Source organism: Charadrius vociferus, unplaced genomic scaffold, assembly GCF_000708025.1.
Source record: "Charadrius vociferus isolate BGI_N301 unplaced genomic scaffold, ASM70802v2 scaffold123, whole genome shotgun sequence".
Classification (NCBI taxonomy): domain Eukaryota; kingdom Metazoa; phylum Chordata; class Aves; order Charadriiformes; family Charadriidae; genus Charadrius; species Charadrius vociferus.
This window is the reverse complement of record NW_009647425.1, coordinates 896,117-909,489: the sequence shown is the minus strand read 5'-3', so window position 1 is coordinate 909,489 and position 13,373 is coordinate 896,117. Positions and strand designations below refer to the sequence as shown.

Below are 13,373 nucleotides of genomic sequence, written 5' to 3'. Positions count from 1 at the left end.
CAGTGTTTATTATAACACATATATAGAGAGATATATATAAAATATATATGTGGCTGTAACTGTTCCCAGGTTAAGTCATCTGATCATTTGCACTAGCAGGGTGCCTTCAAGCAAAGATATGTGTTTCTCAAGGGTGCTGACTGGAGTTTCAGTTTTACACCCTGAAAATTGTGTTTGGCTATTACTGGCATGTAGGTGATGACAAGAAAAACACTCTCAATTGTCACAAAGCTATTGAAGACCAAGAGGGCCAGGACTCTGCCGCCCATGAGCTCTGTGATGGGAGCAGGGGGTCCGGCGTGGGGAGGGGGAGAGCAGGCGAGCCAGGTCGGGGAGCCGCGGTCCCTGCCCACAGCTTGCAGGCAAGGTCTGGCAGAGGGAAGCAGAAGACATCCTGGCCTTCTGAATGCCATACACTTGGCCACTGAAATATGTCAGTACCCAAATCAGATGGACAACAGCCACACAGATGAGTTTACTCTCATATAAAAATCTGAAGATAGGTGCAAAAAAAAAAAAACTATCGTATAAACTATGCCAGCAGAAAGGTTGTTCTGCTGGTATCTTCTGTATCGTGGTTAGGAGCTTTGCTGGTGTAGCTACATAGTAAAGTGATCTCTAGCATAAAAAGCGCATTACAGTGAGTCATCCCTTCTCTCCCCTTACCCCTTCAATCCATGGATGCTGGATTTCTCCTTGCTAATCCTCTGGCTGATATTTCCACAGTTCTGCAAGGGCTTCACTAACAAGCCTGAATAGTAACAAAAAACATAGAGTTAAATCACCCACACCTTGGGAAAAAGACCAAAAACCCCTCACAACCAATTTATTTTAGTATATTCATCAATTAATCATCCATAAAAGCTTTCTTAGGTGCTTGATCAAATATGGGTTATCCTTTAACCAAAGAGAAATTACTAACATAATTTCCTAATGCTTTTCATAAACTTATCCTTCAGGAACTATTGAAATTTACATTTGGAGTGTTGCGAATGACTACAGAATGTCTTAATTGCCCTGAAACAGTCTTTAAAGTCAATAAAAGACAGTCTTATAGTGGGGAATCCGAGAATTCCTCCTAGCAAGTGTATTGTTCTGCTCAAATTTTCTTCTCTTTGAACTCAGCTCCATTGAGCAAAGTAAAAAGCAAATTTGCACCGAGTCCTCCTTGGTGCACAAGGATCCCATTGCTCTACCTACCCTCCAGAGCACTGTCAACTGGTAGCTGTGCTGTCCTAAAATGTCATCTCACTCTGAACATTATACATTTCTTATTACTTCTACCTGCTGTGTTGAAAGTGAAAAAGACATATTTCTGAAGATTACTAATTTAGGTTTAGAGATTAGACAAATATTATGCCCTGCTTTGAGTTAGGAGGATGAACTAAATGCCAGTTTGAATATTTTTTCCAGGCATATTTTCTTAGATTGTGTGTGGAGCAATTTATTTACAAGTATAGAAAAAAAAAAAAAAGGAACAATCAAATAGAACGAAAATTTAAATTAAAACACATCAGTTAAATAAACGGTAATGAATGCCAGAAGTAGATTGATTGTTAGTAGTTTCTCATTGCTGGTGCAGCAGTGGCACAATTGAGCAAAGCTTTTAACCTGTCAAGAATAGAGCATTATTACAGCATCAGACTATAATCTTGGTTGCATCAATATAGATCTAACTGTTCCCCCTCTATCTTTGTGATATGAGAAGATTTTCAATTACAAGATTTTGTAGTATTTCTCAAGCAATACAGCACATTTATATTACTTGCAAATTTGTAATATACTTCTTGCAGGGGAAAAGACACCATTGTGCATGTTGTATGCAGGCAATTTACACAACCTCTATCCAGGGTGTAAAGCCTGAGTCTGCTTCTACTGAAGTCATGGTCAGGGTTTTGTCATGGTCAGGGTTTTGTATGTCTGCAGAGTAGAAGCCTACAGGATCGCACAACAAAAATGGAGTGCTTCGTACGCCTCAGGGAGCAGAATTAAGGTTGTGTGACTCTTTCCTGACATTCAAGTAAATATAACATTATCTTAATGGAGGGTGGTATATAGATTATGTGAAAATTACATATATTTAAGTATTTTGGTAGATTTTATCATCATTTATTTACAAGCAAAATCTTCTAGGCATCACCAAACATCTCAATCTCTCCAGTCTCTCACATTCATCATTCTTTCATGGAGATAATCAATCTGCACTCATCAGAATAATTCCCCAATGCATGAAATTAATAACAAGGCTTTGGCTGTCTATTAATATTGTGCTAAAGATTATGAATTGAAGTGTTTTAATACTTTAATTTAATTACAGCAAAGCAGAGTAGCATGAACATGAGAGATTCTAACTTCTATGTTTTATTAAGTCTGATTTACTTATTGAAATGGAAATAGAGTTAGATCTTTGGTAAATGCTCGGGCTGTAATTATACGTGTGTTTTCACCACTGTGACTCAGTGACACATACACGTAGCCCAGAATCACTGTCTTATGTCCCTGACGGGTGTGTATCACACCAAAATGCTGCGTTGCCAGTGCCTAAGTCCTGTCTGGTCTGTCCAGGCTTTAAATCACCAATGCTTTTTGACATGATCCTTCAGAATAATGAGGACAAAACAAGGTTTTATTTTATATGGGGGTTGGGGTAACTGTGAGATTCACTAGAAAACACCAGTCATATATAGATTCTGTCAAGATCTACATCTCTGCAGTAGGGCTAAAACAAACGCCCCTTACTCAGTCTATGTATTTGAGCCGCGTACTATAAAATTCAATGGAGGAAACTAAAACGGAACTTTATTCACTATGAGACAAACGTAACCATCAGCCTACAGAATCATCCTCACTCTCTTTCTGCCCAGTAAGTAGTAGAACATAGCACAGAACAGGCAATGTCAGGGACCTGCTGCAACACAATTCCCCATCCTGGGGAAGTGGGGACTCTGACCCCACGCTGGGAGTTTGTCTTATGTCCTGAGCTACAGAGCACTAAGGGAAAAGGAGGATACAAGGCTGTTTGTCACTTAAGTCTTTGCCTTTATTAAAAATGCTGGAAATGAAATCAAAGCAATTTGTTTCAGATCAAATGAAACATTTCTTTTTTATTTAGATTTTTGTATGTTTGTTCAGGTTTTAACACCCAAAACATTGCTTCCCATATGCCAATAACTCCATAGAGGAAAGTGAGGCGTTTGGTGATCAAAAACCCCAAACCAATTAAAATGCTTTATTTCATTTGGCCAACAAAATGAAAACAAAACCCCAGTGAATTACTCATGCAGCCCTGAACCACTTAACCCTTTCACAAATGGGTGCCACACGGGACTGATGAATTATGCATATTGCTGTTTAATTTAGTGTTGTGGCGCAGCTGTACTGTTTGTCTAACAGAAAATGGAATAGAGTTTGAGAACCACAGCTCTACAAATTAACACATGCTTTTAAAGTTACAGAGTTTGTATGTTTCCACAGAACTGGAGCCTAAAAGTTCCAAATTATCTCTTTCTGCTTCTTGTGGGTAAGCAGATGTTTCCCTGGTCTAGAGGAAGCAGAATCAAAATGTAATACCTGTTCTCAAAATATTTTTTCCACGTGCTACTCAGTCCCCTCCTATACTTATTCTAAATAACATGAAAACTTTCAGCCCTGCCAGAGTTTAATGGTTTCGATATCACAGGCTGCAGATCAGTTCTGCTGTACTATTGTATCTTCACTCCACCCTCTGCATCTTGTTTGAAATATCAATTTGGTTTTCTCAAATTGAATTAAAGGGTGTCAGAGTAATTCCTGTCTCACCCCTACCCCTACCTCTCTCTGTCCTTCCCCTAAGCATTATTTAAAGATCTGGAAATTCTCCAGATAAACTCAATCTTCCATTGAAACCCCAGCTTATAATGCTTTTTAAAGTGTTGCTTTTTCAGCATAGAGAAGGATGTGGAGGAAAGGAAGTGTAGGAAAGGAGGTGTAGGCAGGAGGAGTAGGGAAGTATATTGCTACCTACCAAAGTATGGTATTTATCCCAGCAAATGTGGGAGTCCAGGAGGAGTTAGTTTTCTAGGGATAAGCAAGTCAATAGAAAGAAATAGGCATCTCCAGGAAGAGATTCAGCTCATCTAAAAATAAGTGCCTAACAGGGCTGAGCTGATGAGCTCAGATTACTGATTATAGAGCGTCCAGAAATTTTTATTTAGACGGATGACTCTTGGAAGCTAAGTCAGGTAAAATTAATTTGGTCCCTTCCCTCGATGCTTACGCACACTGTAAATGGCAAGTACGCTGACAGTGGGGAAAGCCCAATGAACTATGGGGATGATCATGGTTCACAAAGTCCTGGAGCACCCAACTGTGTCTCACTTTGTCTGAAGCTCCTGTGCTTAAGTCTGTGCGTATTTTCCTGGGTAGGCAACCTGTAATTCCTAATGGAGGTACCAAGACATGTCTCAGAGACATGATTCCTCTGAGGATCTCATCCTTATGAGTTTAATGTATTAACCTTACCCTGAGAACAGACAGGGTAAAGAGAGCTCACCCAGGGATCATCCACACAACTGAGTGAAGTCGTTTGTAATTGCAGAATCAGAAGATATTATCTAAGGCACATGTAAAGCTCCCTTTAACATCAGAGGGAACAGGCATCTAACTGGTTCTTGAGGCAAGACTATTTCAACAGCTTTCAATTTACACGAGTAAATGTAAATGGGGTGGGGGGTTGTCATTTACTTTGAAATTTAAGATTGTTCTCAAAAACATATGTATGTATGCCCACTTCAGGAAGCTGTCTATTTTCCTTTTTTTTTCTACTTCCTTAATCAAATACAGTCTTAGCTGTTCTGAGTTATTAATATATCATTTGTTATTGCCAAAGAGTAAAGTGCCACAGGGCTTTTCTATATCTCCATCTTTTTTTCAAAATATTTTATGTATATAAGCACAAATAGCAAAATCAAATATTTACTTCCCTTATAACATAAACAGTAATTTCAGTTTCATGGGGTTTTTTTTGAGCTGGATTTTGCATTTGCTGCCAAAAACCAACGATTGGTAATAACCTGTCTGTATGCTTAGTCCTAGGTAAGATCCGAAGTGCTGTTGGAAGTGCTCAGCTCCTCATGTCTCAGAAATTCCAGCAATTTTATTGGCTTTGTCAGCAGAATCTGGTAAGTCAGCATGTCTGTCTGTTCTTGAAGAGTTTAAGGCTATTCAGACAAAGCATAAATTTAAATTTTAGAATTTAATATTTTTAGTTCAAAGGTGACAACAAAAACAAGTGTAGCATACCCAGACAGCAGCATTCTGAAATATCATTTTCATGTCTCAAATTTTTTCTTACTGCTCTTCTTTTTCTTTTTTTTTTTTAAACTTAATCCTTAAGTATGGCGTTAGTACATTTTTTTGTCAAAGCAAACATGTAATTTTAGTCTGGCTGCATTTTGTCTTTTCTCTTTTTTTGCTGTCTGTATTAAAGAAAAAAAATGAGAACAGAACAAATGCAAGTTTTCTGAAACATAATATTATGGCTTATTTTTGTAATACCCTAAAATAGTAACTATATTTCTGGTAAGAAAGGAGAAATTTTTCACATTGCAGTAAGTGGAGAATAGTAAAATTGCAGAATAGTGAAGAATACGTGATCCAGCTTTCTACCTACCTGAAAATAGGACTGATCTTGGAAATGGAAATATACATAATGTTCATAAAATTGGGTTTCATAATTTGCATTGCCAATTATATATAAGATGTCCTAGGGCTAAAGGAACAGACGCAGTATATTACTTGTGAGAGTTTCTGCTATTGTTCTGGAAGTTCATTAGAGACTAATTCAGTTCTAAATGTTATCTTCATTAATATGACAGCCACCATCAGTGATAAAAACATTGTGGCAAGACGATACTAATCAATAGAAGAACATAATTCTTCTAGCTCTGGCTGGTGGTAGAGCACCTACTTTCTTCAGCTCACTTGAAAATCAAGTGTGACTTTCACCTTTTGACTGCTCCTACACCTCATATATTAAAAGTGCTGAATTCTGTCGCATGCATGACAGCAGACATGACCTTTATGTCAGGTTAGATACCTTTCTTTACTTGTTAGTATTTGCCACATAACTTCTTTAAGGCGAAACATTCATTCTGCAGAGACCTACTTGCTACTTTCCACCCATAAAGTTAAAGATCCAGAATTCCTGAAACTGCAATCAAATTTTACTGAGAAAGTCATGCCAAAAATGCCCTACCTCCTGATAGAAAATGATAAGATATATGGTCCTCATTAGGAAAGAATCCAATTATCCACTTCAAAGACTCTGTCAAAACAAGAATTTTAATAGCTGTTACAGAATGACAGAGGAAATATGCAAAGTCAGGCAAGCAGGAGATGACCACGTCTGTAATATCAAATACATCATGTGTGCTCCCTATCTAGCCATTTGTTTCGTAGCAAAAGAAGGAAATCTTCATCAATGTCTAAAAGTTTCTCACTGCAAATTTCAAAGTGCCCTCCATTACCTGATTGATTAAGCTATGCAAACTGAGATTTGGAGAGCCTAACCTCCACTCCACTTCATTTATCTTGAAGTGGGTCCAGCACTTGTGCTCGAGAGCATTACTGTAATAACAAGCGCAGCTCCTGCTCAGCACAGCCATCAGCTGTTTGGAAGTGCGAACAATTCATTACTGCAAAAGCAATAGGAGCACAAGGAGAAATCTACAGCTTTGCAGACAACATGACCAAAAAACTGGCAAGATTTTATTTCTCTCCTTATTTGGGTAATAAACCTTTGAACTCCATAACCGCAGCTTTATCCCACTCTGAAGATTTAGGCTCTGAATATCCTTCAGCTTCATTAAATCAGCAATGGGCTCTGCAGAAAGCAGCAACTGCAGAACCGGACTTTCAGCTCATTCATGTTTTGAGGCGTTTCTTCCTATGCCTAATGACAGAGTTTGTTGTTAAATAGTCACTTAGTGCGTATCCACAGCAGGCTTTCCATATGCTCCGAAGGCAGCATCTCGGTGCCCCACGGGAATGCTGCCAGATAGCAGCCGGTTAGTGCATTCCCCCACTCGGAAACATCTAGCACTGACAGGGCCACCACACAGCAGTTTCTCTAACAGTGTTCAACGACAATGAGCATAAGTGTAGGGCAAATTACAGCACCGTTTACTTCTGCCAATTCAAAACGCAGCAAGGGGTTGGGAAGAAGAGTATACTTACTCAAACTGAAATTGAACCAGGAAACTCACCCATCGCCTATGGGCTTTTCTAAAGGGTCATGTGAACTTCTAGGGACACATTCGATTATGTTCTGGGTTAAGATCTCTTTGCAAAGACCTTCACTTAGGGTAAATTCATAAAAATGTAAGCTTCAGTGAAGTTTTTTTTAAGAGTCTGGCTGGCTGTCTCCTACAGTGTACTGTTCCTGCTAACTGCTAGGAAAAAAAAAGCATCACTGATTAATCACTACTCCCTTCTGCATTATTCACATTATCCCTTTAACACCTTGTTTTTTCTTTGAAGTGTCCTCCTCCATACTCTAGTCAGCACCAATCCCGCTCAGCTCATGAGATCATCGCTCAATATGTCATGGTTGCAGGCAAAACCAGAGCAGCTCGAGCACCGGCTAGGTACTTCTTGCTTGCTTTAGGCTTCCTTCAGAAGGAAGGCTGCAAAGCTGAGTTCCAAATGAGATACAAATAGACAAGCAGCTTCTGAGAAGAAACAGGTGTAAGCCAATCTTTTCAAAACTTGGTTAGCTGTAATAGTAATCATTTGTGCTAGCATTTATCCGTGGACTGGGGATCTGTAAGCCATAGCAGCAGGAGGCAGCCCTCTTGTGTCCAGATAATGCACCGCACACTCCTGCTCAAGCAGCCACGCTGCGGACCGCGATCTTCCCAAACGTGATGAGCAGTGGGACACGCAAAGGTACAGAAGAGCAATTAGCCTTGATTCAGAAGGCAAAGGCTTATCGCTTATATTGCTTATATTGCTTATATTGCGATATAAGATACATTGCTGTGGGACTGTCCTAACAAATTTCACACAGGGAGTCGGTTCCTGAAGCCTGAGATATTGACCTCTGTAGATTAACTAATACCACTGACAGAAATTTTAAATGGTTTTGGAGTAAATCAGGATCTACCCAATAAAGTTGGTTTTGATGAAGACTTGTCTGGAATTGTATCCTGTTTGCCAGAAGTCTGTTATAATCTATTTGGCCAGTTCTGCTGAGTCTCTGAAGCTGCCTATGAAAAGGACACTTTCTTCTAGTAAAGAAGATTTCCAAGTGAGTAGGCTTTGAGGGTGGCTCTTGGCCCAGATTCCTAAAGGGGTTTAGATGCAGGTAACACTGCACGTGGCCATGCCAGCTCCAGGCACTCACCTCCCACAGTGGCATCTGCAAACCCAAGTTTGAGTAGCAATGCCTAGTGTAAGACCACTAGAAATGTGCAGTTCAAGGCAGAAATTTGGTAGAAATGCTGGCTTATCTCTCAGGTTTTAGGCAACTATGTGGGGTTGTGTTCAATATCTGAAATGTCTTTGTCCACCAGATTTGTAAAACTCCTTCAGGAATAACACCAGTGTTTCTAACATAGTAAACTAGTCCCTACAGCTTTTGTCCAGGAAGGGGGAGATCCAGAATTCCTTTGGCCTGGTTTCAACTCCATCTCTCCCAGCTCCATTGTGTAGACCATCTTAACTGCTTCCTCCTGCTCTGAAATGGAAGAGATATCTCTCCATGATCTTCACAGAGAAGTTTACAAATTAAACCTTATTTCATTAAAGCGTCAAGCCTGTCTCCTTGAACTAGTACTGACGCTCATAGAACATAGGGTAAAGAGTCTGTATATTACCTTTTAATGGAATTTTTATCCATCATTGACATTAGGTTCATAGTCAAATGAAGGGTCGCCTTGCTAAATTGTTACCATCAATGTTTGCTCCATTAAGTCTTGTGCACATAGCGCCACTTAATCGCAGTACCTGGGGACGGTGCCTTCCCAGTTCCTGAGCTTGATTCGACTTTCTGGATAACAAAATCCTACCATCGCTATAAAAATTTTATACCTTATGTATGCATTTGAAAATGCAAGACAGTGTAAACATCCAATTCAGCATAACCTGACAACTTCTTTGTGGTGGTGTTTTACCTTCTAATCAGCTGCAATTTTTAACCAGAAAGACTTCAGGCTGGCTAGAATACCAACCGTGTTGCCCTTGCCTTTAATAATCAGTAGGCAGAGGCTGTTAGCTCAATACATTTTCGAAATGCAGGTCAGCACAGCATATGGTTCTGAGGAACTTCCCATGCCGCACGGATTGAGGAAGGCTCAATTGTGACATCCGACTCATTCATGTTTGGGTTGTGTAGGAGGCACAACTTCCCAGTCGCAGCTCCCAGCTGTAAAGCACGCGTAGCGCTAGCGCTGAGCAGCACTGTGGCAATGTAATCCGGTGCGATGCTTTTCTTGCCTCCTCCTTCCTGCCTGCGTGTTGTTTAAAGCCTCCTGGTCTATTCATATTCTCTCCTTTGTGCATGACAGGACCCGAGTGCCATGCCGAGACCAACTTCCCAGGACCTAGCAGGTTTCTGGGACTTATTGCAGCTCTCAATTGAAGACGTCAGCATGAAGTTTGATGAACTGCACCAGCTGAAACTCAATGAATGGAAAATAATAGAATCACCTGAAAGGAAGGTAAGCAGACCATGGACAATACCATTTACTCCCCATTTGTAGTCCTGCAGTCTCCTTATGTTAAATCCAATAGTGAAACACAATAGGTTTCTAACCCTAGAAAATATCTAATTGGCATGGCCCAATTTATATACGGAAACCTTCATCAGATGTGAGGGGGCTTTTTCTTTTTAACAATGTTGAACTGAACTGTATAACAAATAAAATGGATTTTGCTAAGTCAGTCCACCCTGTAACACTTTTATTCAAATTATTTGGATTCACATTATAAAGGCGAGAACTGAAATATGTTCTGATTAATTCAGACTGAGGACAACAGTCCGAAAACTCAATCATGGTAAATTCAGCACTCTGCTACATTTGGGGCAGCTCAAAACTGAGCACTACAGTGTTTAATCCCACCTGCACGACACAACTGATAGTAGAACAGGAGTGAGATAAAAGCGCACGGCAAGACTGAGCTATAGGCCAAACTAAAGCTTGGCACGCAAAAGTTTGGGGGACTTCTGGCAAAATGCCTGCACCTCTGTGCGGCAACTCCGCTGCCTGGGAGACACCCCAGCCACAATGCTTACAAACCAAAGGTGGCAAATTGCCCACGAAAGCAATGTAATTCTGAAACTGCCGTTCACCTTTCTAGAGCTCCATCCCTCACCTTGATTATCCCACTATCCTTGCTGATTATTGTAGCAGTCAGATGGAGACAGCATTTGGTTTGAGTCAGTACTGTTGGCCTCAGGTGAATACTTGTTTGGTTTGGGAGGCATTAGGAGGCATTTTGACAACTCTTTCATTTCTTCATGCTCCTCTTGGATTTTAATTTTCAGCCAACTGGTTGGTGGATGGTGAGTTTGCAACTCTTGCTTACTAGTGACAACTGGAAGTAAGAAATTATCATAGTGACAGCAACAGTGATGGTCCTAAGAGGGAAATAACTAAAAGTGAAAAAAAAAAAAAAATTAAGATGGGACAATAGGAATGGAGTCCTTATGTTCCTGGCTGAACACAGGAAATAGAGAAAATAAAGACTGGAAGAGCTGGCTCTCATGGGGATTAGCATCTTAGGCTGCTGCACTGTTCCTGTTAAGTTGGGAATATAGAACTATATTCGTAAATAACCTTAGTTATTTAGTCTTGGCTAATGCATTATGGTAGTAGGCTCAGAATTAGTTTTTAAAGAAAAAGACCAAACAATGAAGTCTGAAAACTGTAGGTGCATCAGTTTAATTTTTGTATTATTTGAATCCTGCTGTGCATCAAATTAACTGTGTTCTCCATAAGGAACAGCCCATACTCTGGACTACTATTGTTATTTTAAGAAGTGATAGAGCAGAACGATCAATCATTATAGCCATACTATACATATGAAGTTGTGGAGTCTCCATTTTTGGGGCTATTCAGTCCAGTATTAAAAATGATGTTGAAAAACCTGCTTTAACTTCAAAGTTGCATCTCATTTCAAGGGGGCTTTGAATGGGGGTTGTACGAGATCACCTCCAGAGGCCCTTTCCAACCTAAACTATTGTATGATGCTGTGATTCTACATTATTTATTTAAGGCCCTTATATGGTATTTCTCAGGCTCTAAATGGAGTAAAATATCAATTTCATACTTCAAAACAATTCTTGATTTAAAACCTGTAGAGCAATTTACAGCTACTTCGGTACCAAAATCTACTGACTCTCACTTTATAATTTGATAATTCTTCAATATAATTTGCTTTAAAATGGTCCAGACTGGCAAGCGGAACAATTAGCCCTATGTTCTCTCTCTGGTTGGTGCTTGCATGTTTCCATTTAGCGATTCATGGAGGAGACTAAACTAATAGACATGTGTACACAGCTGCTATCTCATATCCAGCTGAGGCTAAACTCAGTATGATTAATTTAATTAAAAATCCTGTCCTGCTAATATCACGCAGTCTTTTCACTTGATCAGACCACACAGATGCGCTGAATTCTTATTGGAGAGCCAGTGTGTGTTTCTGTTTATAATGAATGTAATAATGTGTCAGCTAAAATTAAACAAAATTCGTATGTAAGTGAGGTATGCAGGTTGCATGTGCAGGATACCTGCGAGGACGGTAGAAGGAGGCATAGTCTTTTTTAAGGCGCAGGAGCGCAGAATTTGTAAAGGTTGCTGGAAGAGCAGGGTTTTGTCAGTGTCCCTAGCGTGGCTCGCTATTCCATTAGTCAGCTGATTGGAGAGCACAAATTGAGCATGCTTGATGTACGTAACCAGTATTTTGCATTCCATGTCTTCGATTTGCATGCTCTGCTGACGGTACCTTCCACACGCAGTTCACCCTCGGTTTTAATACCCTATTGCAGGAAGAAAGAAAGGTTCCTCCTCCTGTACCAAAGAAGCCCCCAAAAGGAAAATTCCCTATCACGAGAGAAAAATCTCTGGACCTACCCGACAGACAGCGACAAGAAGCTAGAAGACGGCTAATGGCTGCTAAGAGAGCAGCCTCTTTCCGGCAGAATTCAGCCACAGAGCGCGCAGACAGCATCGAGATATATATCCCAGAGGCTCAAACCCGGCTTTAAAGACAGAATGCTGCAGAGTTCCTTTTTTAAACAAAATGCTTGTACAGTTTGTCACTTACCTGGTAATTTTTGTCTCATTCTCTCCACTAAATATGCCCTTGCTGTTGTGTTCTTTGTGCCATAAGCACAGTGGAATGCTTTTGATTTCCTCAGAATTTGCTGAGCTCACCGCAAGAACGACTTCTTTTTGTATTTATTGTCTGACTTACAATCAGCTACAATGGATAGGGCTTGTCAAGACCTGACTTATCCAATATATTCTCAGAGGACAACAAGAAACACCTCTTGAGATGGAACCCAGCTTACTTTTTTGTTATTTATATTTTTATAAAATGTGTGATAATTAGGGATAAGAATAACAAACTATAAATGGGTGCATCTCACCATTCACTAGAGGCATTAGCTAATCCAAGTAGAAGGTGCTACAAATGTAAAGAGCAGGAAAGAAAGAACCCATTTATCTCTCTGACCTCCAGTTTCTTTTCCTAGAACCCAGCTAACATACTTACTCACGTGCTCTGCCACTCTTCTCATCTTTGTTACTGCAAAATAACATTAGGCCTCTCATGTCATGTCAAGTTTCTGGAGATGAACAGGGATATCCAGCCACTAAAACTCCAAAGTTCATCAGAAACCAAGAAGCATACAAGTCTGGTGGTGGTGGGAATGCCCACTGAGAAACGTTTGCCGTTAGCAGTATAACGACACTCTGAAACCTAAGCAAAATTATAATGCAAGAGGACTTGAGTGATGGGTGAAAGGAAAACGGAAGCCTTAAAAAGCTAGATCTTCTGTAGCAAGATGTGTAAAGAAAAAGTTATACTCGCTCCTTTGGAACACTCATTGCTTTTTTAACAGTTCTTTTACCTGTTAACATTTATTTTATAAACCTTCTCTCTTTCATTTCAAGAGCTGCGCTACATGTAATATTTCAAACTCTCAAAATGTTATATCAATTGAGTTTCCAGGGTATCCTTGAGAAAAAAAAAAAAAAATTGCTTGTTTAAAATGCCAGTTGTGATGTTGTAAACAGTTTAAGAAATATGAATGTGAGTGGTAAGTATATCTAAGTTTAAATGGTTATGTTAAGGTAAAGGTGAACTGTGGTTTACAGTTGTATTTTTTT

General features: G+C 39.8%; 1 protein-coding gene across 1 annotated transcript in view; it reads left to right on the top strand.

Annotated features, from left to right (window-relative positions):
• Positions 1-12,802, top strand: part of DLGAP2 (discs, large (Drosophila) homolog-associated protein 2) — a 101,946-nt gene extending 89,144 nt beyond the window's left edge. Inside the window, exons 9-11 of the mRNA XM_009880529.1 lie at positions 5,068-5,159; positions 9,546-9,698; positions 12,029-12,802. Coding sequence (XP_009878831.1) covers positions 5,068-5,159; positions 9,546-9,698; positions 12,029-12,247 — 464 coding nt within the window. The 3' untranslated portion in view covers positions 12,248-12,802. The remainder of the gene's footprint in view (positions 1-5,067; positions 5,160-9,545; positions 9,699-12,028) is intronic.
• Positions 12,803-13,373: the final 571 nt, after the last annotated feature.